The sequence below is a fragment of the Fusarium vanettenii genome (genome assembly GCF_000151355.1).
Source record: "Fusarium vanettenii 77-13-4 chromosome 12 genomic scaffold NECHAsca_15_chr12_5_0, whole genome shotgun sequence".
In the NCBI taxonomy this organism is placed as follows: domain Eukaryota; kingdom Fungi; phylum Ascomycota; class Sordariomycetes; order Hypocreales; family Nectriaceae; genus Fusarium; species Fusarium vanettenii.
In genome coordinates, this window is record NW_003315870.1 from 929,607 (window position 1) to 956,679 (window position 27,073).

Genomic DNA, 27,073 nt, shown 5'->3' on the forward strand with positions numbered 1-27,073 from the left:
ATAAAGTCGAGTCGGTCACTTCATGTTTAACTTTTCACCATCATTGTCTATTTACCTCATCTCTAGCCTTCATAAGTCAATTATATCCCAATTATTTTTGCCACCATGATGACTATTCAAGACTCGTCCAACCCCGAGTATGACTGCAAGAAAGCAGATCTTGAGGGCCCTGAGATGGACAACACCTGCACCGCCGAGGGCCAAATGGTCGACTACGAGCACACCCACCTACGTCGCGATTTTAAAGAACGCCATGTGTCCATGATTGCCATTGGCGGTGCCCTGGGTACTGGTCTTGTCATCGGGACTGGAGTTGCCCTTGTTCGCGGTGGGCCTGGCAGCCTCCTTATAGCGTACATGATTATCGGGGCCTGCATCTTCTTTGTCATGACGGCAGTTGCTGAGATGTCGACAATGTTTCCCATGGATAAGGGATTCTCTGGATATGCTACTCGATTCGTCGATCCCGCACTTGGGTACGTTGGCAGAGGGAACAGTGATTTCCTCATCCTAATATTTGAACTATAGGTTTGCTACTGGCTGGAATTACTTCCTCAAATACGCCATCGTACTTCCGAACAACCTCACGGCAGCGGGGATCATCATCCAATATTGGCGGCCAGATCTGAACGTTGGCATCTTTGTCGCCTCCTTCACCGTTGCCATCGTCCTCGTCAACGTCAGTCTCGTCCCTGTACCTTCAATTCTCAACTAACATGGGTGCTAGCTTCTTCACGTCTCCTTCTTTGGAGAGGCCGAGTTCTGGATGTCTCTCATCAAATTGCTCATCATGATCATGCTCATCCTAGTCTGTCTCGTCATCTCACTTGGAGGACAGCCATCGGGTGAACGTATTGGCTTCAAGTTCTGGTCTGACCCTGGCGCATTTGGTACCTATCTCGTTGATGGGCCCACTGGAAGGTTGCTTGGTTTCTGGGCGTGTATGGTCCAGGCTTGCTTCGCTTACACAGGTTCGTCTGCTGCAGTCCACGGACTTCCAAAACCGTTACGTTAACACAGGGGCAGGTACTGAAGTCGTCGGAATCGCCTTTGGAGAGGCCCCCAACCCTCGAAAGACGATCCGAAAGGCAGTCAGGCAAACTATGTGGCGTATCATCTTCTTCTATATCCTGGGAGCCCTTGCCTTGGGTATGGCTGTCCCTTATACCAATGACAGGTTAATCGGTGGCACGAAGCAGAGGACCGGCGCGGGGGCTAGTCCCTTTGTGATTGCCAGCCAGCTTGCCGAAATTCCTATTCTTCCACATGTTGCCAATGGGGGCCTTCTCATGTTCGTGATCAGCGCCGCCAACGCTGACATCTATATCGGATCAAGGACTCTGTTTGGTCTTGCGCACGATAACCAGGCCCCTGCCATCTTCAAAAGAACTACTGGAAAGGGTGTGCCTCTCGCAGGTGTTATTCTTGTGGCTATCTTTACCAGTCTGGCGTACATGAACGTCTCGCAGAACTCGGCAACCGTTTTTAGCTACTTGGTGAGTCTGGTTACCGTGTTTGGCACGCTCAACTGGGTCAGCATTCTGGTGAGCTACGTCTTTTTTTCGCAAGGCATGAAGTCACAGGGCATTCCAAGAAGTATGATGCCTTACCGTGGGTTTCTGCAACCCTACGGCTCCTATGTTAGTCTTGTGGTTGTTATCTTCGTCATGTTCTTCAACGGTAAGCAAAATCTATCGCGAAAAAGTACACCCGATGCTGACGGAATCTGTCAAGGATACGCTGCTTTCATACCTACGTTCGATGTGTCTAAATTTATGACTTCATACATTGGCATCATTCTCTACATCCTCAACATTTTTTGGTGGAAGCTGTGGCACGGTACAAGCAGGGTCGGACTCAAGGAGATGGATCTTTCCACAGGCAGGCTTGAGTACGATGGACAGGACTACCCTTCAACACTTACCAAAGCATTCCGCTGGACAGTTCGGCTTGTCACAAAGTCGGACAAGTAAGATGAAGACAAGATTTGCCAGTCTGTGATGTATTTCTCATTCTAGCAGCTTATCAAGATCCATCCGATAGCGTTCTATACGATTCCTGATAATATAAAGCCTCCTACGATTTTATCGCCCTAAGCCTTTGACGTGATAGTTGCTTTGATCTCACCCGTGCCTCTCTTCGGGTATCCCGTCAGACGAATATGATGGACTTGGACATCTTCGAGACTCGTGTTGTAGAGTTCCATTTCGAATGACGTCGCGATTTTCGCGATGGCTATGTACAGCTCCGCATATGCTAGGCTATATAGGGTTGATTAATACAACCTCAAAAGCAAGAACTGCAGTGGTTAGCTTACTTGATGCCAAGACACTGCCTTGTCCCTTTGGTGAAGCTGCATATGTACTTGCTGAGGTGTACACCCTCTGCAGCAGCTCTCACCCAGCGATCAGGGTCAAATGTATTCGGGTTCGGAAAGATTGAGGGATCAAGGTGGACGAGGAGAGTAGACTCGCTCACTGGAGTCTGATGCACCCATGTTAGCGCTGAATACCGTAACTGAATTTTGACGGGCCTACTCACACCAGCCGGGATAAGCCAATCGCCATATTGCAGGGCCTCATTGGGAGAGACTCTTGGAAGCCTGATGACAGGTCCGTGGGCAAGGCGCAACCCTTCTTGGACACAACCAGTCTGACATGGATCACACCAATTGTCAGTACCACCATCTGATAAAAGTTGTGTTCCATGAGGTGGTGACTTACAAGGTATGGCAGAGCCTCCAGCTGGTTATACGCCCACTGACCATCGGGCCCCTTTTCTACAGTGCTCAACTCATCTCGAAGCTTCTGCAAAAGCGACTTGTCACGCAGTAAGTGGAAAATAGCCACGCTGATGGATCTAGCGGTCGTTTCTGTGCCCGCAAAGATCACAGTCACCCCCTCATCGACCAAGCGGTCCAACGTTTTTTCTTCAGCCGGGATGTCGGGATCCCCCAGGGCTCCCACGATGACTGACTTTGACTTGACATTGTCTTTGTCGTTGAGTGACTGTTGGATCTCTACCAGGATTTCTTGTTGCGACTCTAGGAGAGCCGCAGCTCCGGGTTGAATCATGCGAACAATGGGGATTGGCAGGCTGTTGATGAAGTTGGCCACCGCAGGAACAAAGCGAGAGAAATGGTAAAATCGGATGAGGCCAAGAATTGCATCTCTGACAACAAACTTGAAGTCCTTCCCACCAAGGTAGTCAAAATCCTTGCCATAAAAGTAGATGCTCACAATATCAGCTGTCAAGGCTGCCATGGCTGCATCCAGGTCAACTGGCGTCCCCTGACCGATCCACTCCTCCAGACGACCGCAAAGCCGATCAACCTTGTCATTGATAAGGGGCTCGAGCATTGTTACAGCACGTTTGGAGAAGTAGGGGTTGAGTATACTGCGTCGCAGACGGTGAACATCGTGGTCGATCGTGGCCAAGGTTGCCCTGGGCACTGTGAAAGCGGCGACCGCTGGGCCATACTTGTTGACTCGCTTTGACCCTGCATAGACCTTTGAGTAAAAGTCTGGATCATGGATATGTAGCTCGTCGGCATTGATTCGGACAACCGGTCCTTGAATAACAGGTTAGCTGTGCCAAACATGCCGAGCACAGGATGTCCATTACCATATTTGCGATGCATCTCCTCGATCCTCCACAGGTATGTACCATCCCTAATTACATCGTGATAGAACTCGTAGTACGTTCCAATAGCAGCAATCTTGGGACCAGGGAACTTGCTCAGTGGATGGAAGAAGAGGTTATAGATGACTTCGCAAACAAGGTAAGAAATCCAGAATAACCCAGCTGCCCCAGCAGCGGCAATAGCAGGCTTGTCTATCCAGAATACGTTCTCAGTCATGGTTGGACTTGAGGTGGTGGCAATGAAATGGAATAGAATACAAAAAGTGTATAGTAGCAAGCTCTAAGAAAGGATTGCTCTTCAACCTAGCCTCACAACTAAAGAGGCATGGAGTCAAATTGCTGGGACCTGATGCCCGCATAGTCTTCTTGCGTCTGATCAGTTTGACTCGGAGCCCGTCTACTATGAGAAAGAGAAACATTCGGATGCCAATATGCCGATTTGCTTGAATACTTCTCGTCCCTGCATGGACAGTGAGACCTCGCACAGCTTCTGATGGTCGGTCAATTAACGGGTTGGTACGCGAGTGGCTTTCATTGTGTATTGACGCACAAGTAGGAACCCTTGACCTTGATGGTTACGCGAAGATCTCCCCGACAGTCTTGGCCCATGTTTTCGTGGGCAACACGGTCGTTGCATCCGGTGGCTTTATGTTGTAACATGCTCCACCACTCACTTGCTCAAAACATATATCGGAGATAAGAGCCTTTATCCGCCTTTGCGGCAAGGAACTTCGTATATGTACCACGGTACGCAGTTCTGTCTGTTTCAGATAAAAGCTCAGCCACGTAGCCCTTGTTTCCGCAGCCGGCTTTGACGCTGCTGTTGCCCATTGGTTATCTCAACGAAAGGATTCCGAGACAAAGCCAAGCTTCAAGCATGATGCGCTCTGCGGACATTAATGTCTTGCGAAGTACTCTACATGACTCTTGTCAGACCATATTCGGATCTTCGTTTTTTGAACGAGGCGTTGAGGCGCTTTACTATGTGACACGGGGGTTACAAGATAAGGAAAAACTAGACGTAAAGCACGAAGTCCTCGTATCCTCGGGAAGAGGATCGGCTGGGCTGATTCGAACAGACCCGGCAAAGACATCACATTCTGGGATTGGGATGAGGCGCATTGGGCCTCATGGTGTTTCACGCCAGGGATAGACAGTTCACCTAACAGCTTTTGTTCCATGGCTACAGCAGTCTATTGAGCTGTAAGTTCAGTGAAGGGTAGTCAAGAATAGAGCCCACACCGGTTAAACGAGACCTTTCACTTTTCGCCAAACCGTAGAGTGTCCAGCCGCTCCCTTTGAACTGCGAGTGAGAGGTATAGATACAAGGCCCTCGACACGACAAACAAGTTGGCCCTAGGCCATCCTGCATCACAATTTACAGTATCATTCTCCGCATCTTATCTACTCTATCGCCTCACATTTACTGCCCAATTCGGATCACAATGAGTCCTCAGGTCACTTCTGTCGTTCTTGACCGCAAGTACTGGGAGGGTAACTCTAAGTACTTTTTCAAGACGATTCCTCCCCGAGTTAGTAAATATGCGCAGCGTGCCGATGACGCTTGTATTCAGACCCAAATCGATGTTTTCGGTAGGGACAATGTGGGCATCATTCAGGGCAGCTTGGGCAGCGCTGCCAACTTTGCGGCCACTATCTACGCGGAGAGCCTACCAGATAGATTGCCCATTCTTGCGTACCTCAACGAGGTCCTCAGCTTCTATGAGGGTGGGTAATCTGACCGGTAACAACGAATTCGCGTAGCTAACACCATGCAGCGTTTGAAGAGGAAATGGCCGAGATGGTAACTCTTCCCTTTTGCCGTTGGGAATCTTGAATCTCTGACAGGTGGCGGTACCCACAGATGGAGGCAACCATCGACTTCCCGGTTCCCAAAGACCCCAAGTTCAATAATCCAGAGTGGCAGGCAAACTTCAGACATGTGCTCCCAAAGATTGCCAAGATAATCAGCATGGCGGATCAGAATCTCGGGCCCAAGACCATCCAAGCTATGAAAGAGCTCACGGAGACACCAAATCTTTCGCCTCGCATGCCTCACTACAAGACAATGGATGAATACTTGGCGGAGCGCATCGATGATATTGCATGGCCGTTGGTTATCCCAATTCTTAGACAAAGAGTACTCTGGCTAACAAGCATGTTTTTTTTTTATCTCAAGATCGGTTTTCGCTTGTGCTGAGTTCGGGGCCAACCTCAACCTGACGACCAAGCAGAAGGAATCGGTTGATGCTGTATTCCGGCCCCTGTGGATTCATTCTTGCTGTGTCTACGACTACTATACGTGGGAGAAGGAGTTGGGTATTGCCGCGAGTCATGGCGAGGGCCGCAATATCATCAACGGGATCGCGCTACTTGGTCGCCTGGAAGGGTTTTCGATCAATGACGCAAAGGAGTGGCTGAATCGAAAGTGCTTTGAGTGCGAGGAAGAGTACCTCGGTCTCAAGAAGGGATACCTTTCCAAAAACCCATCCGAAAGCCTCCCTGAGGACATGCGCAAGTGGTTCGATTGCCAGGAAGCCATCGCGACAGGGTTCGCAATCTGGTGTGCCACAACATACCGTCATCACCCACCGCACCAGAAGGGTTACGTAGACTACTACGAGAAGAGACTCGGAGAAGGTGCCCTGTGGTTTGATACTGCTGAGGATTCAGAGGATCTCATGCCTGGTGGTTTCGAAGCAGGGACACGCTAGACATGACTAGAAGCCACAGATCTGGGCCATCCAATAGTTATGGCTTTGTTTATTACTAGGTAGTCAAGTTCAATGAGACCAGAAGGAATGATAATGTCTCAGTCCTCAAACGCGTTCCCGTGAAAGGTAATCCTGGGCGCTTACGCACGCGAACCCTGGTTACATCCGTGTCACCGATAACAATCATCGGCCCAGGGGTTCCACCACTACTTGAGTGGCTCTGGACACTGGTCCAGGCTCCAATGCTTGGACCTCGAGGGGTTGTGCTAAGGGGTGTGTCCGACACAGGACAGCAGTTGAACCACAGGACCCCTCAAGTACAGAGTCTCCTAGAAGAAAAAGGCAGGCCCTTTCCAGGGCAGTTTTCTGAACCATCCTTGCCGACTTCTGTTCATTTACGCAAAAATGGGTTTTCGCTACGTCCTAAGCATTGTCGCAGCAGAAGCATGTGCGCACTACAAATCTCTGGCGTTGAGTTTTGCAAGCATCTTGGCAGTATACTGCCTGAGCGCATTTCTTTTCAACCTCTTCTGGCACCCCTTGGCCAAGTTTCCGGGGCCTAAACTGGCAGCATGGTCACAGTGGTGGCTCTCGTACCATGAAGCTATCAAGGGCGAGTCTTTGATAGACATTCTTCGCACTCTTCATGCGACATATGGTAAGTTCGGGTATACCTCTGATTTGTTTCTACCTTGCTAACCCTGAGAAGGACCCGTAGTGAGATATGGCCCTAATCTCGTAAGTTGAGTGACTAGCAGAACCTTAGGAGATGATCTAATGGAATGTGAAGCTACATTTCTCAACCTTTCAAGCCCACTGCGACATCTACAATCAGAACTCCAGATGGGATAAGGACAAGATGGTGTACGCAGCTGTCATGGAAGAAAACTCTTCTTTTGGTATGACATCTCATAAAGCTGCAAAGCAGAGGAGAGAGGTTGTCCAGCCGTTCTACTCGCGCAGAAACATACTGAAGATGCAAGAGGCGATAGACAGACAGGTATGGAGCCTCCCAAGTTCACATATTCCGCGAACGGGAACGCTGACCGGTAGCAACGCAGATGCAAATTCTTGTGGCCAGATTAACTCAAGATGGGGAGGGTGGCTGTCTCTCTGATCTGTCATTGGCATTTCGCTGTTTGGCACAAGACGTCATGACGGAGATTTGCCTGGGCATATCGTCCAAAACGCTGAACGCACCTGGCTACGAGTCGCCACTGATCCTTGCCATGGATGAGAACCTGCGTTCTTTTGTCCCGATGAAGACTTTCCCGACCTTCCGACGCCTCATGTACTCACTTCCTCCGAGTTTAACGCCTGGAGAAGAAGTCTTGACTGAGTATGAGACCATGGTTGAGAACCACGTCAACAAAGCCATCGAGGACCCTTGTAGCTTTGATGGTATTTCGCCCGTTACCATGTTACCGTACCTTGTCAATCGATCTGATAAGAACAAACTGGACACCGAAAGCCTGATTGGTGAGCTGCAGGCGTTTATCGTGGGCGGAGGTGAGACAGTGGCCAGCGCCATGGTCCTCGGAATCCACGGTATCCTCCGCCACCCGAACCTGTATCCCCGCATCCAAGCCGAGATCATCAAGGCCTGGCCAGAGGTATCCGGCCCGGTTCCAGGCCTGGAGGTACTAGAGAAGTTGCCACTTCTTACCGCGACAATCAAGGAGTCACTTCGACTTACGCACGGAGTTGTCAGCCCTCTGCCCCGTATCGTTCCTGAAGGGGGGGCTCAAGTGGATGGCCACTTTGTTCCAGGTGGTACGAGCGTGGGAGTGTCTCACGTCTTTGTCCACTTATCGTCTAGCCTGTTCGAGGATCCTCACACGTTTGAGCCGCAGCGCTGGCTGGATGCTTTCTCGGAAAAAGGCAACTCGAGTCTCGACAAGTACCTGGTGGCCTTTTCCAGGGGGCAGAGGAGTTGCACTGGGATCAGCTTGGCCTGGTGCGAGCTATACATTTCGTTCGCCACCCTGTTGCGTCAGTTAGACATGGAGTACTTGGCAGATGAAAATGATTCTGTGTTGAAATGGAGGGATTGTTTTCAGGCACTGTACTACGGAAGACATCTTCGGGTTCGCTGCGTACGTCGGACAAGCTAATGTAAGGGGGCAGACACGTATAGGGTATCGGGGAAATTTCTTCGTAACATGTAGTACAGAAAAAGCAGGTCAGGAGAGGTACACGAGTTGAAAACTGCGGTATGACGAGATAGGGGCAGTGCCACAGCCGATTTTCGTCCGAGTTCAGACAGCAGGTGCAGGAATGCAATGCTTCTTGACACCGTCACCGCAGACCTTTGCATTTTACAAGGGATGCGTTGTAGAGAATTTGAATAAAGTCTTGTTCTGCCAAGAGCGCCAATAAGACACGAAGCAGCATCTACTCTACTGCCTTCTCTAGCCGAACCATCGTGTCGTTGATATCACAACCCGTTTCATGGTTATCATGATACTGCAGTCCATATTCGTCATAGACGACTCTCCAACCAGCTGGTAGCTTGGATTCCTTCCACGCCTTCCAAGCCTTGGTGTGGTTATAGCATGGTAGGATCGTTTTGTCTTCTGCCATTTTTTCCCGGTACTCCTGCGACACGTCTTCCATGTCAAAGGTGATGGATCTCTGTGCTACTTCCAGCGCCCGCTCCAAGAAGGTCAAAAATTCGTGGTCGTTCAGGTAAGTTAGGGTTCCGAAGCAAGCAACATGGTTGACCTTGAGTGGCTGGGTAATGGCGGCTTGAACTGTCCCAATAGTAATGGGTGTTTCGTAGTATTTGCTGATGGACGGGCTTGCGGTCATGGCGGGTGAAAGATCGACGCCCATGATGGTGAACGGCTCGCCTTTCTCGTTGAGGAGTTGCCCAAGGAGGCCGGTCCCGCAACCAAGATCGACCACAGAGCCGGCCCAATCAAAGGTGAAGATGAGCTTCCTCAGCGTCTGGTAATACGGGAACTGGGTGACCTCCTCATCATACGTGGGGGCACATTCGGCGTAAGTGTCGACGATTCGCTGGACGAGATTATCCATCTTGCGGATGCCCAAAGACTACTCGTGTACTGTTGGGGTTTGAGTAGCGGAACAACGCTGATCTTGGAGAAACTTGACAGACGGAATCTGAGCCAGGTCTTTGGTGGTGTGTCGATGTGAGCTTGAAAAGTCTCTCTAGCAGCCCATCTGAAAATGAAGGAATTTATAGATCCTTGTTATTTAATGCGAGTTTGTCACATCCGATAAGGGAAGCGCTCCAGCTCTGCAATGGCCGTGTGTCTTGAAATATCGGTTGCCGACTACCATCCCGGGTGTTCAACCTAAGCTGAGACATGCTTCCAGATTGTGTATCTCAAGCAAAGCATGACAAATTTCACGTGGGTTTTCTTCCTCGCCTCTCTAGTTTCTGTGGTTTAATGATGTATCTGAAGGCCCGCCCTTGATGGGGGGTAACTGAGCTAGAAGACAGTAAGTGACAGGAGAGATGACATTGCCAAAATGGTGCTGGGATTTAGTTACCCTTCTCCAACATGAGATGATCTCAGAGAGTTCCCTCCTTGGCAGGGACCACAAGATCAGATACATCACCCTCCTTCTTAGGTCAACCATGCTGCCATGGATCGGAAGAACAAAGGGGTAACCCGAATACGGAGGAAGTGGCTAGCTTCTCATCTTCCATACGAACTTAATACTCCCAGGGGCATTCCTATGATGTAAGCATCACCTTGTCCATGATTAAATCCCTCATATCATGCCTGCGTACGTCAATACGGGACGGATGTTCACTTGAGTGAAATTTGATCAAATTGAGTAGTCGGCTGCCGACAAGATGCTGTGTAGACTCCATGCCTATCTGTTTACTTGGCCACCATTGGTGCGGCATACAGGTTCAGAAGCTCCCCATTGTCCAGCCCATGCGAAACACCATTGGTCAAATCTTCCGCCTCCATATCATGAATACCATTGGTGTCTCCATCAGCGATCCCATTCATCTCCGCCATCTTCTCAGTCCCTTTGACAGGCGGCCAAACAGCCCATTCCTTAAAGTCAATGGTTCCAATAGCCATGGCCTTCTCATAGTACCGGCGGAATTTGAGCTCCTCGGGGCTGTCACCACATCGCTCATAGGCCTCCTTGAAGCGGAATCTCTCATCACAGAAATGCCAGGTGACATAGCCATGAATGAAGGCATGAATAGTCTCGGAGATCTTGGGGTCCTTGTCATTGAGACCATTCAACACGTCCATCACGCGCTTGGAGCCGCGGCAGGTTTCGTTGGTAAGTCGTTCGAAGGACTCGGAGATGGAGAGCCCTTCAGTTGTGCACCAGTTCGAGACCAAGTTCACCTCATCTCTCGGGTTGCCATATTCCTTGTAGAATGACATCAGGTCATTGATGAAGGCGACGGGAATTTCCAGCTCGGCAATAGCAGTTGCAATCTGAGGGAAGAGAGCATCCTCATCAAAGTCGTCGCGAGGGAACAGGCTTCCGCCACAAATGCCTCCAAGCCCGTTCAGGCGGCGCAAGAAGCCTGGGAAGTACTCAGAACCAGGATAGCCGTGGAAATTGTGTTGTTCCACCCAACACCCTTGGAAGTAATCAAAGGTACTCCTGAGGATGGCGAGGGAGCAGAAGCCTCCATAGTAGCTGAGGAACTTGCTCAAGTGAGCATTCATCAGCGACCAAAAAGGGTGCTTCTGTGGCTCACCCTTGATGAGGTCGTTTCCAAACGTCAGCATCAAAGGGCTTGGGTTGTTCGTGCTGTCGTCGAGAAGGACAATGTGAACAAAGTAGACGCTGACAGCAACCATGACGTCAAGCGAGCACTTGGGCCAACAGTACACCACAACTTGAGAGCTGGTGCGCATGATGGCCTTGAATCTTGCAGGCTGTGCTTCGATTGCCGCCTTCTGCTCAGGCTGATCAAAGTACTTGGCAGTCTCTGCGTAGACATGGCGGAGAGTCGCCACACGCGTCTCATGGTCATAAATGTCGTCGTTGTATTGAATGGTATCAAAGTACCTATTCAAGGCACTGACGAAGATGAGGAAGGTCGAGTTATCCATTTTTACGATTGGTGCGGTGAGACTTTGGAGAGGGACGAAGGTTTGTATGAGAGACAAGTTTCTTGGGGTGATTTCCAGAGGCCTTTTGCTTCTTTATCCTTCGAGACCCAGGGTTTAAAGTATTCACGTTGCTCCTGAGCTTCAAGGCAATTCCACTTGGGGAAAAACACACTCGATCCACTACGATTTGCATTTTCTTGACGAAAAGGAGTCGCACTCCCGTGTGAGCTTAGTTCCATCGACCAGGCATGATACTGACCTGACATGTTTGTGAAAGGTGGTTACTGAATAGTAGATTAGGTATCACTAGTGGTGTACAATGATGTGCCAAGCCTTCCGGCTGTTCCGATTCAGTCAGGATAGCGAAGGCCGGGTGTAACCTCGGGGAACAAGCCGCTGCGGCCCGAGTCTAGGGTTGACCCCGGGCCGGATCAACAGCCGTGCGTTGATAACGATGTCTCGGGGAGCTCGGGACCCGTCACCCAAACTGCTCTCCTCTCTTTAGTCAAGCCCGCCTCCCCGGCAATCCGTCTTAACTCGCAGCTATCGGTCGACAGCAGCAAGCTGCAGGGACCACGCAGGCTGGGCGATAATGGATCATGAAGTTCATACTTACAATTCCATCGAGGTTAACGTACAATCTGAGACAACTTTGCATCACCTTGACACGTTGGAAAGGGGCTGTAAAAACAATAATGATGAGAGAAACCCGTTGTGAAAGAGTACCGCAAAGCTATCCGAAACATTGTGAGAAACTACTTCGCTTCAATTCCGCCATCTTATCGCTAGCTCATACACATGGTTTCTAATACTTTCTTTGCATCATATACGGCGATATTGCGAGTGAATTGCATGTCTTTCTGTTGCGTTGATAACATATGCATGTCTCAGGCAATCCCGGCCTGCAGTATGACTTCAAAGCTACTGGCTTGCACGACCGTGGACTTGTAGCCTTCATGCACCAACTGGCCGGCCGAGAACCATTGGGCCCCGGTATGGGTCAATTTTACTGCCATTTCTACCCTTTTGTTTGTTGCTACCCTCATCAACTTTGTCGCCTCGCGGTTCTCACAGTCTCCCATACTCATTCAACCATAATGACTGTCGCTTCCACTCAGCAAGAGCAGGATGAGTACTCCAGTAATGCTGAGGAGCGTTATGAGAGGTTCATCCAGTGGACTAGGCAACATGGCGCATACTTTCACCCTTCTCTGACATTTGTCGTCACCCCGAACCGGGGCGCCGAAGTGCTGGTCACCGGCCAGGCGATCCAACCTTTCGAAACATTGTTCAAAGTCCCCTACGGTATCAGTCTATCATACTTCAATGCCGTTTCTGCCGGCATTCCCGGATCACCCTACCAACCCCACTCAAAGCCATTGCCGGAAGAGTTTCTGGAGAACACCTCTGACCATGACACCGTCAACGCTATCTTCCTGGTTCAGCAGTACTTGCTGGGTGAGCAGAGTTTCTGGTACCCGTGAGTATGTTCTCCAACGAAGTTCCGTAGACTGACGAATAACTTCAGGTACATCCAAATCCTTCCTCAACCCGACGATGACAAGGACAGTGCGATCCCTCTGCTGTGGCCAGAATCGGACCTCTTATGGCTTCGAGGCACGCATCTAGAGGAGGCCGTATCCAAGCAGAAAGTAGACCACGTCAAGCGGTGGACTGAGGCTATGGAGACTCTCCAGAAATACGGCTGGGATCCGTCTCAATTCACCTTGTAAGTGGAAGTTTTCGAGTCCTAGAAAATTCAACAGCTGATATGCAGTGCAGGGAACTTGGCCTCTGGGCATACTACTGCTTCTACTCCCGGTACTTTTGGTCCATCATCCTCGAACCGGACGTTGCCAATATTAAGCCCGAATTCCAACATCTGGTCAAGGCTGGTATGAACTTGGATGACACAGCGAAGATTCTACTTCCAATTCTGGAAACCTTGAACCATGCCCAGGAGACAAACACTGAGTATAACTTGGATGACAAAGGCTTGTCCGTAAGCAAGAACATAGAACTGAAGCCGGGCGATCCGTTTTACATTGCATATGACAAGGAGACACAGAGATTCAATAACACGGTTTGTAAGTGCATGCTCTCGTATCCGCGTTCATTCATCATGATGTATGTTACTAATCGGAGATCCAGTGCTGAAAGATTTTGGGTTCATTCTTCCAGACAATGAAGCCGCGGAGCTCGTGCTGTCCTCTCCTTTCGATCTGACCAGACCAATGCACCTGGACCACTGTGTTTTCGGCTCCGCTGCCACAGTTGACGACCCCTACTGGACTTCCGAGGATAAATATCTCTCGCTTCTCGCTGTGAGGTCTCCATCTCTTGACAGTCGCGGCCCGATCAACCCAGGTTACCCTGTACGCTGGCTGAGGCACTTTGATCCGACATTCGTTTCCATAGTGTCTCTTAGAGTAGCCAACCTTGCTGAGAGGGCCACCTTAAGACTGGATCCACAGAAGATTCCCTCTGAGAGAAATGAGCAAGCCACGGTCCAGTTCATATCTGGATGCTTGCATGCCATGCTAGGAGAGATAGACCAACACAGAAGGGCTTTGGGGGAGCCACAGAATGAAAGGCAACGACGAGCTGATGCATATAGACTGGAGCAGAAATCAATTCTTGAGGAGGTTCTTCAGGATCTATATCGCGATGGGCCATGACAGGATTAGAGTGGTAGAGAGAGACGTGTCATTTCGTAGAAGCTTTCATCTTGTCGGACTGGTCCCCGTACAAAGTGGACACGTGCATTCAATGGCCGGCCCAGGCGGAAATGAGATTAAGTTCGGAATCTTAGACTAGCCCCGGCATTTTGACAACCAATCATGAGCCATAAACATCAGGTTGAAATCCCGAGACCAGTCTTAAATTCCGAGGGCCTCAATTCAACACTCTACCCTGACTTCCCATCTCTATCCTTTGTCTTACCTCGGCGGATGGTTTGATGTCCGAACTTGAAGAATGGAACGACAAAAGCCGACCAAGCTGGCTAAATCCTGTATTCCGTGCCGCAACCACAAGATCAAGTGTGATGCTCCAGTCCGGGGTTTGCCATGCAGCAATTGTACGCGCAGGTCAAGTCATGAGAGGTGTATTCTTCCAACAAGAAAACGCCGAGAGTTGTTGGTTTCCCGTGCGGGTTCTCGGGAGACGCGTACTGACTTTTGCCATTTCAGGAGCACGGCGCAGGGTAAGAGGACGCGTGTCCGGCCCTCTCCACCAAAAAACATTCAACCAGCTCCGCCAGAGAGTCACAGGGTAAGTTGTGCAGCTGTGTAGGCGCGGTTACCTATACACCCTTCCATAACTGTTTCTCCATACCTGCAATGCCTCTACTAACTAGCGTCTGATCAGATCTCGACATCTAGTCACGCTACACCCTGTAGCAATCCACCCGAATCGACAACTGTCGCTCAGACGCGTCCCGTCACCGATCTGTCGGATAAATGCCGAGATCTAACGAAATACCAGATCAGCTTGAACTACATCAACATTTTAGAACAAGTCGACAATAATGGAACTCAATGCCACGATCGATCTAACCTCCTTGTCGAGGAAAGCCGTCATTCGGCAAGCAGCTCAAGCAATTCATACTCAAACACAATATCTCGACAACTAGACCCCGTCGACCAGGTCTTTCTCGTTGGGAAGGGTGCCTTCGATATCCCTCCCCAGCATTGCGTGCAAGTTTCTATCTGTTATCACAAGTCAGCCTTCGACTAACGGCAACTAACTAGTGAAGCGATTCTGCAATCGTATTTCAACTTTGTCGATCCTTTCGCGCCCATTATGGACAGAACTAGTTTCATTCGCGCTTACAAGTCCGGATGCTACTCCCTCTTCCTGATGAATGCTGCTCTTGCTAGTGGATCCCTCCATGTGTCTTCATATATCATCTCAGAATGCGGCTTTAGAAGTCGGCCGGAGGCACAGGCTAGCTTCTCATCCAAGGCGACGCTGCTCTACGACTTTGGATGCGAGACAAATTCCTTGCATTTACTTCAAGGCTGTGTACTGCTGGGGGGTGTGTCGATTCCCTCCGTTGAAAAGGATTGCCGTTACTGGCTATACAACTCGGTTCGTCTAATCACAAAAACGGATCTTCACAAGGAGTAGGTTCTCCATGCACTCGGCAAGCTGCCCGGCTAACGTATTACAAGACTCTCCAGTGAAGGAATCGATCCGCTTGTGCCGAAGCTTTATAGACGGATGTGGTGGACTCTCTACGTGAGGATATCGCACTGTCAAGCAACCACGTTTACTAATGTTGACAAGTGTCGTGACGTACACTATACGTATATAGGTACACAGAGGGCTGGCATAGTTAGCCAACTCAGGTGTAATCTCTCCCCGCTTACACCCGATGACTGGGAGCCCGAAACCATTCCGGACGATTGCGCCTCAGTCTTGAAGCCGCTGAAAAGTCAACAGATACTGGGTTTCATATCATATTGGCAGCTTGCAGTAATAGGTACGCACAGTGTTGAATGGGGGACTTTGAACTCCACTGACAGGGTAGTGAATCAATGCTTGACCGACCACGACGACCGAGATCCCGAGAGAGTGATCCAACCGCTTGAAGCCTGGCGGATTTCTGTACGAGAGACCTTCCAGACGAACAACCAGTCACAGCTCGATATGATGTGTTCTTTTCTTCTGGCTAGTAGCTATCGCTTCGAGTGTATTCTTCTACGTCTCCTACGTCCGAAGTGGAAGTCTCTAAACCCAGAACGAAGCGAATGGGCCAGACGTCAGCTACGTTGCGCTATGTTTGAGCTTGATACTATCGCAGGGAGGATGTTGGCCTGTGATACTCTTCAAGAAGCACCGTTGGCATTGTAAGTTCTTGTCCAGACACAGTTCAAGCTGCCGCTTTCTGATTTTGCTGTAGCTGCACCTGCATACCTATTCTGCTTGCCCTCCACGTCGAAACCGTGTTGGACAGTACCGAATCTGAGGTCAACCAGTCTCTGTCTCGAGTATCAATTAGTAGGGTCATGTTGATTCTCAGGCGCATGAAAGATATTCCATCCATAGGGCAAGTGCTAGTGGTCTTCGAACAAGTTCTTGCAAAGCACAACCTGGCATCACCTTCAACGGATGTTAGTGGCTCCGTTTCTGTCGAGGCACATCCAGAATCGGCTGGTAAGACAGGACATGATCCAGCATGGCACGGGAGTTTTCCCGCGATGGGGTGGCTCGATCTTCTCGAGTTGGACGATCCCATGCTCGGGGATTTATCGATCTTTGAATCCACGTGTAGTTGACGTAAAAATATTGGAACCTAGTAAGATTCGAAACAAAACAAGAAAAGAGTGGAATGTCGCGAGCTTTCCGTGAAATATAGATGAGTGAAACTCCAATTTCTGAATGATATGTTATTACCTTGATTAGAACTACCCAATAGTTTCAGCCAGCTGCAATGTAGCAGTTCAACTAATTTTGCCTCCTCAGTACCGAAGACCCAGCCCAGCTTGTGAATGCTGAAACCGATATCATCATGCGTGGCTACTTCTTCCGGTCTCTGACTGGTTGCTTATTGAGGTTGGTGGAGTAAAGTCATTAGGCTGTTACTTAAGGTTATCAATAATCCCGAAGTTGGTGGGATTTCGCCGCAAATCCCGAGTATCCCTGGGTGACAAAGACAAAAATGATGCAGGGGACCCGTCTCTCATCCCCGTAATGTTTAAGCATAACAAGACCCTGGTATGACAAATCAATGCCGGCTTTTCGGAATCTCATGGCCAGGCATCTCTATTCCAAGTTTTCTGCGGCGTACTTGCAATCCCTGTCCTTTATGCTTTTCTCTGAATAAGCTTTCCTTCGGCAAATACTTCAAGATCTCGGCTTCGGGATTACCTAACAACTGTGCTGAAGTCTTCGCCTTGTGCCAGCTTATTCAGCCAGGCGAAGAGAACAGCTGGCTTGGCCGCTGGATTCTGGCTATAAGTACCAGCAAGTATCACATCCAACTACGAAGAAGACACCTCATACCATCCAGCTACATAGAAGCACCAACACTACAACCAACACCCATCCAACTGTTATCTACACCTGCAACCATGGCCGTTGGTACCAATGTCAAGCTCAACTTCACCGAGTTCTTCAACATCACCGACGGAAAGCTCGAGACAACCAAGGAGACTGTTCAGGGTGTCAATCCCTCTACCCTAGAGCAGAACCCTCCGGTTCCGGTTTCGACTCGAGAAGATGTCGACAGGACTGTTCAGGCGGCTAAAAAGGCCTCTGAAGCCTGGGCTGATGTCCCGTACAAAGAGCGACAAGCCATGTTGGCCAAGTTTGCCGATGGCATTGACTCGATCAAGGATGAACTTGTTGTTCTGTTAAATAAGGAGCAAGGAAAGCCTGTGAGTTTCTTGGTTCTCTGTTTAATCTACTTGTCTGAGAGAACTGTAGCTGCAATTGGCACATGTGGAAATAGGCATGGCTATTCACTTCCTTAAAGGATATTCACAACTGCCCGATCCTGAAGAGGTGATCGAGGACAAGCCGGGTCGTCGAATCGTCACCAAATATGTCCCTCTTGGTTCGTTAGCCAATGACCAATCCTGTCCCCAGTGCTCATAATTCACAGGTGTTGCGGTCGGTATTGTGCCCTGGAACTGTGAGTGGAGTGTCCCAGATACTTACTTCGTGAAATGCTAACGCTCGAGAGTCCCTGTATTTATCGGTAATCTTTCCTTGCTGTTTTGAAGCATGAGGTGTTAACTTGTCGAATAGCCGCTGCAAAGATTGGTCCAGCCCTCGTGGCGGGAAACGCCTTCATTCTCAAGCCATCGTAAGTCTAATGAGAAGACTATGGAGACAATCATGATAATCATGTGAAACAGACCATTCACCCCCTACTGCGATCTGAAGCTCGCTGAGCTAGCTCTCACGTACTTCCCCGTCGGTGTTGTTCAAGCCCTCAGCGGAAATGATGATCTCGGCCCGTGGCTCACTGCGCATCCTGGTGTTGACAAGATCAGCTTTACAGGATCTACGGCAACCGGGAAAAGGGTCCTGCAAAGCGCTGCTGGAACTCTTAAGCGTGTGACACTCGAATTGTGAGTCGGCCCTTGATGATCAGAGGTCTAGGGCTCACGCATACAGAGGAGGCAATGATCCGGCCATTGTTTGCAGCGATGTCAATGTGAAGGAAGTTGCCCCAAAGGTTAGTCGCGGCAGGGAAGTCCTGAAGCAAAAAGACTAATTCTAGATCATTTAGCTTGCCATGGGGGCTCTAGCGAACTCTGGTCAAGTAAGTTGTTGAAACTTTCAGATGTAACATTGCTGACAAGGCTAGCTCTGCATCGCTATAAAGCGTATCTATGTTCACGAGTCCATATATGATGACTTGTTGGAAGCATTGGCTGCAACGGTTAAGAGTCTTCCTGTTGGTGATGGCCTAGCAAGTGGCACAGCTATGGGTCCTGTCCAGAACAACCTGCAGTTCGACAGGGTGAAGAGCTTGCTTGCAGATATTCAATCCCACGACCTCAAGCTCGCAGCTGGATCAACCGGCCCGTCAGATGCGGGTAAAGGATACTTCATCACGCCTACCGTTGTTGATAACCCTCCGGATGCCTCCAGGATTGTAGTCGAGGAGCCATTTGGTATGTTTTCTCTTTCGTCTCAATCTTATAACGCTCACATCCATTAGGCCCTGTCTTCCCTGTGCTGAAGTGGAAGGACGAAAACGAGGTCCTTCGACGCGACAATGACAGCCCTATGGGTCTTGGTGCGTCGGTTTGGACTCCAGACTTGGAGAAGGCAGAGAGGCTGGCGGCGAAGCTCAAGGTAGGAACGGTTTGGATTAACAGCCATCACGAGCTGAATCCGAGTGTGCCATTTGGGGGTGCTAAGGAGAGCGGCATTGGCGCTGAGCATGGACTTGAGGGGATCAAGTCATATTGTAACACCAAGTCCGTGTTTATCAATGCAGCTTAAACTGGTGAATTAGTGGTGTATCTCGAGTACCCCTACTCTGTACTTTCCTCACAAAAGCAGGCCTGTTAATAGGTTCCGCATTGGGTTAAATTGCCCCTCCTGACCGCTCGTTATGCACATAGCGGGGAATAACAATTCCTCCTCAACTCACCTCATCTCATCCTGCCCTCCATCCTTTTAACTCGGCCACGTCTACACCATCCAATTTACAGAATCTCAGTCAGGTCTTGACATCATCTCTCGAGCCCAGCATGGTCCGAACAAAGACGCGGCCCAGGACCCTGGAGGAGAGGTACCCCAAGGACAAGTACCCCAACGGCCCACCCCAGATTCGCTTACCACCCAAACTCCCACTGGTATCCAACAACCGCATCTTCAACGATCACACCGGCAGACCAGCCTTGATGTCATGGGAGAGCTCGGGGGCCTGTTCGTTGCCTCCCCTTGCCTCCTGGGTCTTCTATATGGTCCATCCAGATGTGCCGCGCGACTTTGACGGGTGCATATTCCAGAATGGACTTGAGGATGGTGAGCCCCAGGTGAGGGGTGGCAGGTTTCGGTGGGAGTTCTTCTTCCTCCCAGGTGCCACGACTGAACAATGCTATGAGCACTACCGCGGGGAGCTAAAGGCTCGAGGCACCATATGGCGCCACATCCGCAAGGTCAAGAGAGCCATGGAACTCGAGAAGCAGAAAAGCCCCCAACCAGTGGAGGATGATCTGGCAGAGGAGTCCGGTTCTGGTCTGGGCTCCACGACATCCGAGTCCTCGTCTGACGAAGAAGCCACTGCCAACAACCAACAACTTCCTGGCTTGGTCTGGCCCAAACACGATCACGATTGCTATTTCGTGATGTACCGCGGCTGGTTTTTCGTGTATCCACATGCAAATATCGATTGCCGGGGTGCCGATGGTGCGGCGCGCGAGATAGATATCGTCACGTTTGACCCCATCGATCAGGAAGACGCATGGGGAGAAGATGAAGTTCGCAAGTTCGACCCGATGGAACACCCCGTTCACATAACACGGAAGAAAGCCAGAGAAGACTATGAACGGGGGGTTAAGGACTGGATGTACTGGAGAATATGTTCACACTGGGAACAATCGGCTCACGAAGCCACGGATGACGCGCTGAAGCTAGGCTGGAAGTCTTGGTAATGTCAGACAGAACAATGCATGGGCTGGACTTGTTCGTATGACAAAACAAACTTGATAACAAACACCCGTGAAGGGATCTAAGTAGCTCAGTAGCTCAAGTCCAACAAGGTTATATATTCTACATCCATCAGGATAGTGTCCATCAATGTCATTCCCTGCTACCTCAACCAACTCTAGTACAGTGCAGAACAAATTCCCTAAAACGGTCCTGCCGGACCCAAGTCAGAAGTCTTCCACAAGCCGTCATAGTTACTCTGTGTCCAAATGTCTGGGTTCGCGGGGTTCGGGCTTCTGTGTTTAACCTTCGCCTGGGGGAACTTGAGTTTTGATGCCGAGATGTACCCATTCGATGTCAGCACATTAGCCAGCCATTTCTTACCATCCGAGCTGTCCCCAAACTGTGCTTTAAACTTGGCTGTTGCCGCCGTCAGCCAAGTGGAAGCTGTACCCTCCATCTCGGCCAAGGTCATGTCAATCCAGTAGCAGTAGAGGTCACGCAAGCCGGGCTTGGGCTGGTCCGCAACTCGATCAGTAGGTCTTTTCAGTTGACCATCATTCATGGGATTGTTCTTGTCCCATTCGTACTCAAGGTCAAAGTCGTCGAATATCTCCTCGATAGCCTGAGACGTCTCGACGAATTTGGCCCAAATTTCAGGCCGGCGCATATAGTAAAAGACGCCAGCAGTCTGTGGAAAGGGTCAGTAAGGTTAGCCTTGAAGTAATTGAGGGGGTGAGTACTTGCATTGCGATGCATTCTGCGTGTTGACGCGTTCCCGTCTTCGTTGTCGGAGGTCGGGTTATGCCCCCGAAAAAAGACCCCCTTCCTCCCATTCACCTCCTTGTAAGCCAGTACCAATCGTCCAGGCTGTTGCGTACTACCCAAGCAAATGGCTAATTCATTCCACATGTTGTCCTTTAGAGTCCATCCAGAACCTATGAATATTCTGGTTGATCCGCCAAGGCCGAGAAGAACTTCGTCTATCCACTTGTGGTCGGGGTTTTCATATCCAACCGGAAGGTCCCCTTCCAGCAACCATTTGAAGAAGCGACCGAGGTACTGTGCTTCGTAAATATGTTCAGCTGCGTATTCATACTGGTTAGTGGGTGCACCTTTCAAACATGATGTGCGTGGGTTTCTATGAGGCAGACTTACTGTCATACTCGCTGGGAGTGATTTTCTTTTTTGAGTCGTACTTTTCCAGCGCCACTTGGCATTGTGTGCCTTTCTCTGGCGGATACCCAAACCAGCGGATAACTGAACCCGGGGCTTCTCCGCAGGTTGGATAATCGGGCACCGGTAAATCGGTAGGTTTACCGATGTGGGGGGTCCATGCGACGCTTTTTGTTCCAGCGCGTCGCTGGAGAGAACTGAACTCATCACCATCAGCAGGGCAACCCTGCCCCGTAGAGCGATATGGGTCCAGCCAGCATGTCTCGTCCCTTTTCTGTAGAGTGTCGTCACCACCTGAGCATGCCGCGCAGCCAGGAATATCCCCTACGTCGACGTCGCCAGGGCACACGAGGCCGTCGATCCGCGGTACTAGAGGCCCATATCTCGTGCCACGTTTCGATAGCTCGGATGTGGTGTTGATGCGGCCTTGACCGAAGTCGGCATCCCGGCGGCGCTGCTTCGTGCTGCCGGGAGCAGCGCAAGCTTCCTTGGAGCTACTCGGGAAGATGGTCACGTCTTGGGCCGGCATGATCATGAAGGGAGACTCGGGAAGTGCCCACGAGAACATCTCGGGGGCCTCGACGGTGGCGTAGAGATTTGCGCCAACGTCGATACCGTAGCAGAAGCGGTTACCACTGCTGCCCGCCTCGGCTTCGGCATGGAATGTGACGTGTCCATCGGCAACGAGGTTCACGGCGCAGGAATCGAGCGAAGTGAACTTCTTGTTCCAGTCGATGCCAAACGTGACAGTGGGTTTCACATGGGCAGACAGATGCCCACTCACTGCGACGCCATACTCAAACTGTGGCTCGAGTGGCTGTGTGCCAGACTTGGTAGCATCGCTGGACGTGCGAGGCTCCCAGTCCTTGTCGACTGCCGGCAAAGTCTGGTGGACGTCCCACTCGGCAAGCTTGACCTTGGTCTCGAAGTTGACGCCCAGGGTTGCCTGCCCATCCAGCCTCCCAAAGAGCTTGAAGTTGGGGCCGATGGTCACGATGCCTGGTATTGTGAAGGCCGCGCCAAAGGTGTCAGCTGAGAACATCAGAACGTCTCCGGTGTCGAAGTAGGCCGTCACTGCCGCGTCAACGACGAACTTGGCATTAACTTCACCGCCGGTGCGGTAGTAGAGGTACGAGTCGGAGATGTCGATGCCGTACTTGCCCCCGAGCTTGCCGATCAGGGTGAAGCCGTAGTTGACATCCATGTCTACCTCCATCTCGGCATAGACGTCGAGCTTGGCGTCCATGTTGGGACACGTCAGCTTCTGGTCAATGATGCTGAGGGTGAAGTCCTCGCTGTACTTGTGCTCAAGTTCTAGCGGGTTTGTGACTCCGGTGAAGATGGCCTTGAGCCAGTCGAGAGCCGTCTCGCCGAACCAGCGTTTATGAATCTCCTCCTTGGACAAGGCCCCGCCGTGTACATCATCACGCCACTCCTCCTCGAGCCAGCGCTTGTGGCTGCCTCCCACATCTTGGAGGCTCCTCTTCAGAGATCGCTTCTTGTGATCGGCTGCCTTGTCGACGACGGTGTCCCAGTACTTATTCTCGTTGCTGTAGTCAATGCGGATCTGGGTGTCGCCCAGATCGCGAGGCACTCGCGTGAAATCGTAGTCAAAGGTCAAGTCATACACAGTCTCACCGTCGTCCAGCCCGCGACGATAGTTGTGCGGTAGGGTCTGGTTTCGGCTGGGTGCCATCTCCTTGACTACGGCATATCTGCCTGGACCGCATCCCTCTGGCATGGCGGCAATGGTTCCCGGGGCTCCACGGCCAAGGTGGATCTTGTCGCAGTTTGAGTCTTGGCCGCGGTTGGTACACACCATGCGAACCATGTGCTCACCTTCCGTGATGGCATCATTGCAGTCAAAGAGCTCCCAATGAGATCCATCCCGCTTGTCAAATGAGACCTGGAGCTCCTCGGGACTGGTCATGACAATGAAGCCGAAAGCCGAGTGCTCCGGCGTCTCATCGAAGGGTACATCTTGAGCGCCACCCCAGGTGCTGTCAACTTTGAGTTTCCAATCCGAATCCGCACCCTCCTTGTTGGGAGGATTGGGGAACAAGTAGTCGAGAGGAACGGGTAGGAAGGGTGAATCACCTGGGGGAGGATCGCAGCAGAAGGTCCTCTTCCGCTTCGAGGCCCAGCCACAGTCCTCGCCTTCACCCCCGTGAGATGTTGTTAGGGCTACTTGCCAGCCCGTGTCGCAGTGGTTGTCGAAACAGTTGCCTGGCTTACCATGCCACTTGCAGTTCCGCCAATCCTGGCCCTTGCTACAGCAGAACTTCTTCTTCTTGTAGCCACTGCAGTTGTCGTAATTCCAGGTCAGCTCATTCTCCGTGTCTGAATTGCACTCTTCTCTGCAATCGGTCCATCGACATTCTGGCTTCTCAGCTTCTGCTTCGCAGCAGAGAAACTTGCGGCCGTCGGTGCAAATCAAGCCACCACCAGCTGTTGTACTCGAGGCGATTGCGACCTCTCCCGGGTGGCACTGGCCATTGCAGGGATAACCATTGCCTCTCCAGTGGCTAGAGCCGTGTTAGCTAACCCACTCAGACACACGAGCATCAGCAGTTGAAACGACATACCACTTGTCTGGGTCGGGAGCCGAGGCGAAAGGACAGCAGACGCTTGCCTGCTTCCAAGTATAACTACCACAGTCAAACTTATCCACTTCAATATAGCCCGACTTGCATCCGGTTGTACCGCAGTCATTGACGGTGCAATGGCCTTCCCCCAGCTCTGTCCAAGGGTTTACAGTCGAGTGATCCTTATAGGCTCCGAAGCCTTTGGGATGTAGCACAGCTGCCAGCGCGTCGAGCTCCTTGTTGTCAAGGTCAACTGCCCAGATGAGCAGGCCTCCCAAGCCCAAAGCATTGGCAAACTCGATCTTTTGCTGGATCGTGTCATGGTCATCGTAAGACACCCACTGATCCCCGCCCCATGTGATGTACTTGACAGCGTCCTTCTCGTCCCAGTACGGTGTAAGATCATACTTGTCAACTATGTCCATGATTTCAAAATATGCCAGAGTACCCGAGTTGGCGGTGCAAGGGCCCGGATCAGCACCGCCTAGGTAGAGACACCCAGGAGTGTGGCATGCCGGGTCTGCCAGCTGGAACGACCGCCCGTAGAACCCAAGTCCAAGGTTGATCTTGGTGGGGTCAACATCATTACGCCAGAAAAGATCCAGGGCGAGGTCTATCTCTGTTAGGTTGGTGTGCGCCAGCACCTTGGAGCCTATGGGGTTGTTGGCGTCCCAGATTCCGTGAAGATCATAGGACATGACGTTGACGTAGTCAACGGCCTCTGCAGAGCCGGTGATATCGAAGTGGCGCATGTACCAGTAACTTGTTGGTGCAGTGAACGAGATCTCTTTTCGCTTGCCGGGGGTCTTGTCGAACGTGGTGCGCATCTCCTTGAATAGCTTGGTAAGGTTCTCGCCGTCATCTGGTTTCCCGCCTCGGTCAGGGGCACCAGGGTACTCCCAGTCAATGTCAACGCCGTCAAAGCCATAGCGGTTCATGAACTTGAGTAGTTCATCAAGGAAAGTGGCCCGCTTCTCCTTGGTGGAGGAGAGGTCGCTAAAAACAGGCTGCCAGATAGTGTTGTTGTCATTGAAAGTCCAGCCACCGAGAGCGACGACGGCCTTGAGGGAGGGGTTCTTCCTCTTCAGCGAGGTAAACTGAGAGAAGGTCTCAGTGGTGAGCGTTCCATCCTTTTCATCCTGCATGGGGACGATTTCATACGTCTCGGGCTTGATGTAGGCAAAGGAATAGTAGATGTGTGTGAGGCTGTTGACGGGAATGTCCTCCATGCTCATGCCGATGCACTTCTTTTTCCAGTTCCACGCCTCGTAGTATCCAATGACGCGCTTCTGTACATCGCCACCGGATCCGCCGGAGCCGGGCTGGCTACAGTTGCTTTGACAACTCTCATCTTCGTTATCCGACTCATCACAGTACTCTGATGTCATGCCACAGAAACCATGCCGGCTACAACAAACATTGAGAGGGCATGTCTTGCCAGGCTCCTCAGCATAGCGACCGCACTCAGCGTGAGCATCGCAGTTGCTCCAGCACTTGTCGTTGGGCGACTCATCATTGGTACCGCAAGAGTCGGGACCATAGCCGCAAACGCCAGTCTTGGCACAGCAGGCACCGTTGCTGCAGGGCTTCGCCTCAGAGCAGGAATATGGGTCATCAGGATCTGCGGCCATGGCAGCTAGGGCTCTGGGAGCGAGTTTCGGGCTACATGTGTCTCGATCACCAAACCGGACCTTGGCCATGAGGTCTGCGGCTGTGGTCAATTTGTCGGGAATGGGAGGGCAGACAAGCTCCCCCCCGGTATCTCGAATCTCGACATGGACATGCTGGACGCTCCTGCCATGGTGATTATGATGGGGATGGCCCAGGCCAGGCGTAGCTTGGATAACGAGCAAAGAGAAGACGAGATTATTAAGGCCCATAGCTGGCTGGCATAGCCTAAGGGGGCTAGGGTTGGGATTTGTAACGAATGATAAGTAACGTGAAAGAGTATAAGGGGCTGCAAAGGAGAAGTGAGAGGCCCCAATGTGGTCTTTGGGTCGGGTCCTGGTTTGAATGTAAGGCACTCGATAGCAGAACCCTTTTATTCGGCTTCCATGGAGAAGCGACGGGAAGCACAAGGCCTTGTACTTGTTTGCAACGCTGTGGCTCTGCTCATCCCTGGCTTGCTGTGGAGTTGAGTTATTAACCATACGCATTGCGCAGAATATAACCAGATATAGCCTTTTTCTACTGCAGGGGATGTGCATGACCACCCTGAAAGGCCACTATGTCCTACAAGGCTGTATGATCAGGTGTACCAATGTTCCATCAGCTATCCATAATGAGGGAACCTGTAGATCGCACTTTTCTGGCTCCCCGGCGCCCAAATCACCCTAATCAATAATCAACGACAAAAAATCGGCCCGACTCCAGCTGTGAGTGCACGGAGAATTCGCCAGAAGGGAAAGAAGTAACTCGCCGTTCCCGCTCACGGAAGGGTCAGGCATAGATTAACTACCCCTGCAATGAAACCCTCTGTACGGATAAGGCGTAATAAGCTTACCGCCGGGGAACTAGTCATCTGCATAGAGCTGAACTGCAGGGTTCGAGGCCAAGGTGCTTATTCTGCAGGAGGAGCGCACAATATTTCCGATTGAGTCGAAAGCAACCCACTGCTAATGTTCTGATTGGTCGAACTGTTGGACCCTGAAGCGCTGAACTGGTCTGAGATATTTTGACAATCATCTCCTAAACCATAATCTTGATATTCGTACAGGGCTCGAGTAATTCCTTCGGCGAGATGAATCATGTGGACCTGCATGTCGTCTTAATC

The 27,073-nt window shown here is 51.0% G+C and overlaps 11 protein-coding genes across 11 annotated transcripts; 7 read left to right on the forward strand and 4 right to left on the reverse strand.

The window, feature by feature from the left end:
- Positions 1-204: 204 nt before the first annotated feature.
- On the forward strand, positions 205-1,978 carry NECHADRAFT_97880 (uncharacterized protein; the record flags this gene model as incomplete). Its single annotated transcript, XM_003047301.1, has 6 exons — positions 205-476; positions 529-679; positions 728-971; positions 1,021-1,680; positions 1,735-1,891; positions 1,930-1,978. 6 exons carry the CDS (start codon positions 205-207, stop codon positions 1,976-1,978), a joined length of 1,533 nt encoding a protein of 510 aa, XP_003047347.1.
- A 114-nt stretch (positions 1,979-2,092) lies between these two features.
- Positions 2,093-3,859, reverse strand: NECHADRAFT_87909 (uncharacterized protein; the record flags this gene model as incomplete). Its single annotated transcript, XM_003047483.1, has 5 exons — positions 2,093-2,261; positions 2,318-2,484; positions 2,542-2,652; positions 2,724-3,571; positions 3,625-3,859. 5 exons carry the CDS (start codon positions 3,857-3,859, stop codon positions 2,093-2,095), a joined length of 1,530 nt encoding a protein of 509 aa, XP_003047529.1.
- A 1,228-nt stretch (positions 3,860-5,087) lies between these two features.
- On the forward strand, positions 5,088-6,356 carry NECHADRAFT_53778 (uncharacterized protein; the record flags this gene model as incomplete). Its single annotated transcript, XM_003047302.1, has 4 exons — positions 5,088-5,370; positions 5,421-5,446; positions 5,507-5,754; positions 5,822-6,356. The coding sequence occupies 4 exons, from the start codon at positions 5,088-5,090 to the stop codon at positions 6,354-6,356; spliced, it is 1,092 nt and encodes a 363-aa protein (XP_003047348.1).
- Positions 6,357-6,761: 405 nt separating this feature from the next.
- NECHADRAFT_54105 (uncharacterized protein) lies at positions 6,762-8,470 on the forward strand (the record flags this gene model as incomplete). Its single annotated transcript, XM_003047303.1, has 4 exons — positions 6,762-7,014; positions 7,063-7,094; positions 7,147-7,356; positions 7,418-8,470. 4 exons carry the CDS (start codon positions 6,762-6,764, stop codon positions 8,468-8,470), a joined length of 1,548 nt encoding a protein of 515 aa, XP_003047349.1.
- Positions 8,471-8,750: 280 nt separating this feature from the next.
- On the reverse strand, positions 8,751-9,395 carry NECHADRAFT_87912 (uncharacterized protein; the record flags this gene model as incomplete). The annotated part of the gene is made up of 1 exon (XM_003047484.1): positions 8,751-9,395. One exon carries the CDS (start codon positions 9,393-9,395, stop codon positions 8,751-8,753), a length of 645 nt encoding a protein of 214 aa, XP_003047530.1.
- Positions 9,396-10,213: 818 nt separating this feature from the next.
- NECHADRAFT_97884 (uncharacterized protein) lies at positions 10,214-11,422 on the reverse strand (the record flags this gene model as incomplete). The annotated part of the gene is made up of 2 exons (XM_003047485.1): positions 10,214-10,357; positions 10,388-11,422. 2 exons carry the CDS (start codon positions 11,420-11,422, stop codon positions 10,214-10,216), a joined length of 1,179 nt encoding a protein of 392 aa, XP_003047531.1.
- Positions 11,423-12,519: 1,097 nt separating this feature from the next.
- Positions 12,520-14,100, forward strand: SDG2110 (uncharacterized protein; the record flags this gene model as incomplete). Its single annotated transcript, XM_003047304.1, has 4 exons — positions 12,520-12,902; positions 12,951-13,151; positions 13,205-13,509; positions 13,574-14,100. 4 exons carry the CDS (start codon positions 12,520-12,522, stop codon positions 14,098-14,100), a joined length of 1,416 nt encoding a protein of 471 aa, XP_003047350.1.
- A 298-nt stretch (positions 14,101-14,398) lies between these two features.
- On the forward strand, positions 14,399-16,704 carry NECHADRAFT_54125 (uncharacterized protein; the record flags this gene model as incomplete). Its single annotated transcript, XM_003047305.1, has 5 exons — positions 14,399-14,627; positions 14,781-15,134; positions 15,180-15,549; positions 15,670-16,275; positions 16,329-16,704. 5 exons carry the CDS (start codon positions 14,399-14,401, stop codon positions 16,702-16,704), a joined length of 1,935 nt encoding a protein of 644 aa, XP_003047351.1.
- Positions 16,705-17,499: 795 nt separating this feature from the next.
- Positions 17,500-19,387, forward strand: NECHADRAFT_54099 (uncharacterized protein; the record flags this gene model as incomplete). Its single annotated transcript, XM_003047306.1, has 10 exons — positions 17,500-17,805; positions 17,855-17,984; positions 18,033-18,062; positions 18,114-18,128; positions 18,179-18,236; positions 18,289-18,504; positions 18,551-18,611; positions 18,666-18,698; positions 18,744-19,053; positions 19,101-19,387. 10 exons carry the CDS (start codon positions 17,500-17,502, stop codon positions 19,385-19,387), a joined length of 1,446 nt encoding a protein of 481 aa, XP_003047352.1.
- A 251-nt stretch (positions 19,388-19,638) lies between these two features.
- NECHADRAFT_87917 (uncharacterized protein) lies at positions 19,639-20,544 on the forward strand (the record flags this gene model as incomplete). The annotated part of the gene is made up of 1 exon (XM_003047307.1): positions 19,639-20,544. The coding sequence occupies one exon, from the start codon at positions 19,639-19,641 to the stop codon at positions 20,542-20,544; it is 906 nt and encodes a 301-aa protein (XP_003047353.1).
- A 3,512-nt stretch (positions 20,545-24,056) lies between these two features.
- Positions 24,057-25,931, reverse strand: NECHADRAFT_53983 (uncharacterized protein; the record flags this gene model as incomplete). Its single annotated transcript, XM_003047486.1, has 3 exons — positions 24,057-24,240; positions 24,301-24,784; positions 24,890-25,931. Coding segments are annotated over 3 exons (1,710 nt in total), but the record flags the coding sequence as incomplete, so codon positions are not given.
- Positions 25,932-27,073: the final 1,142 nt, after the last annotated feature.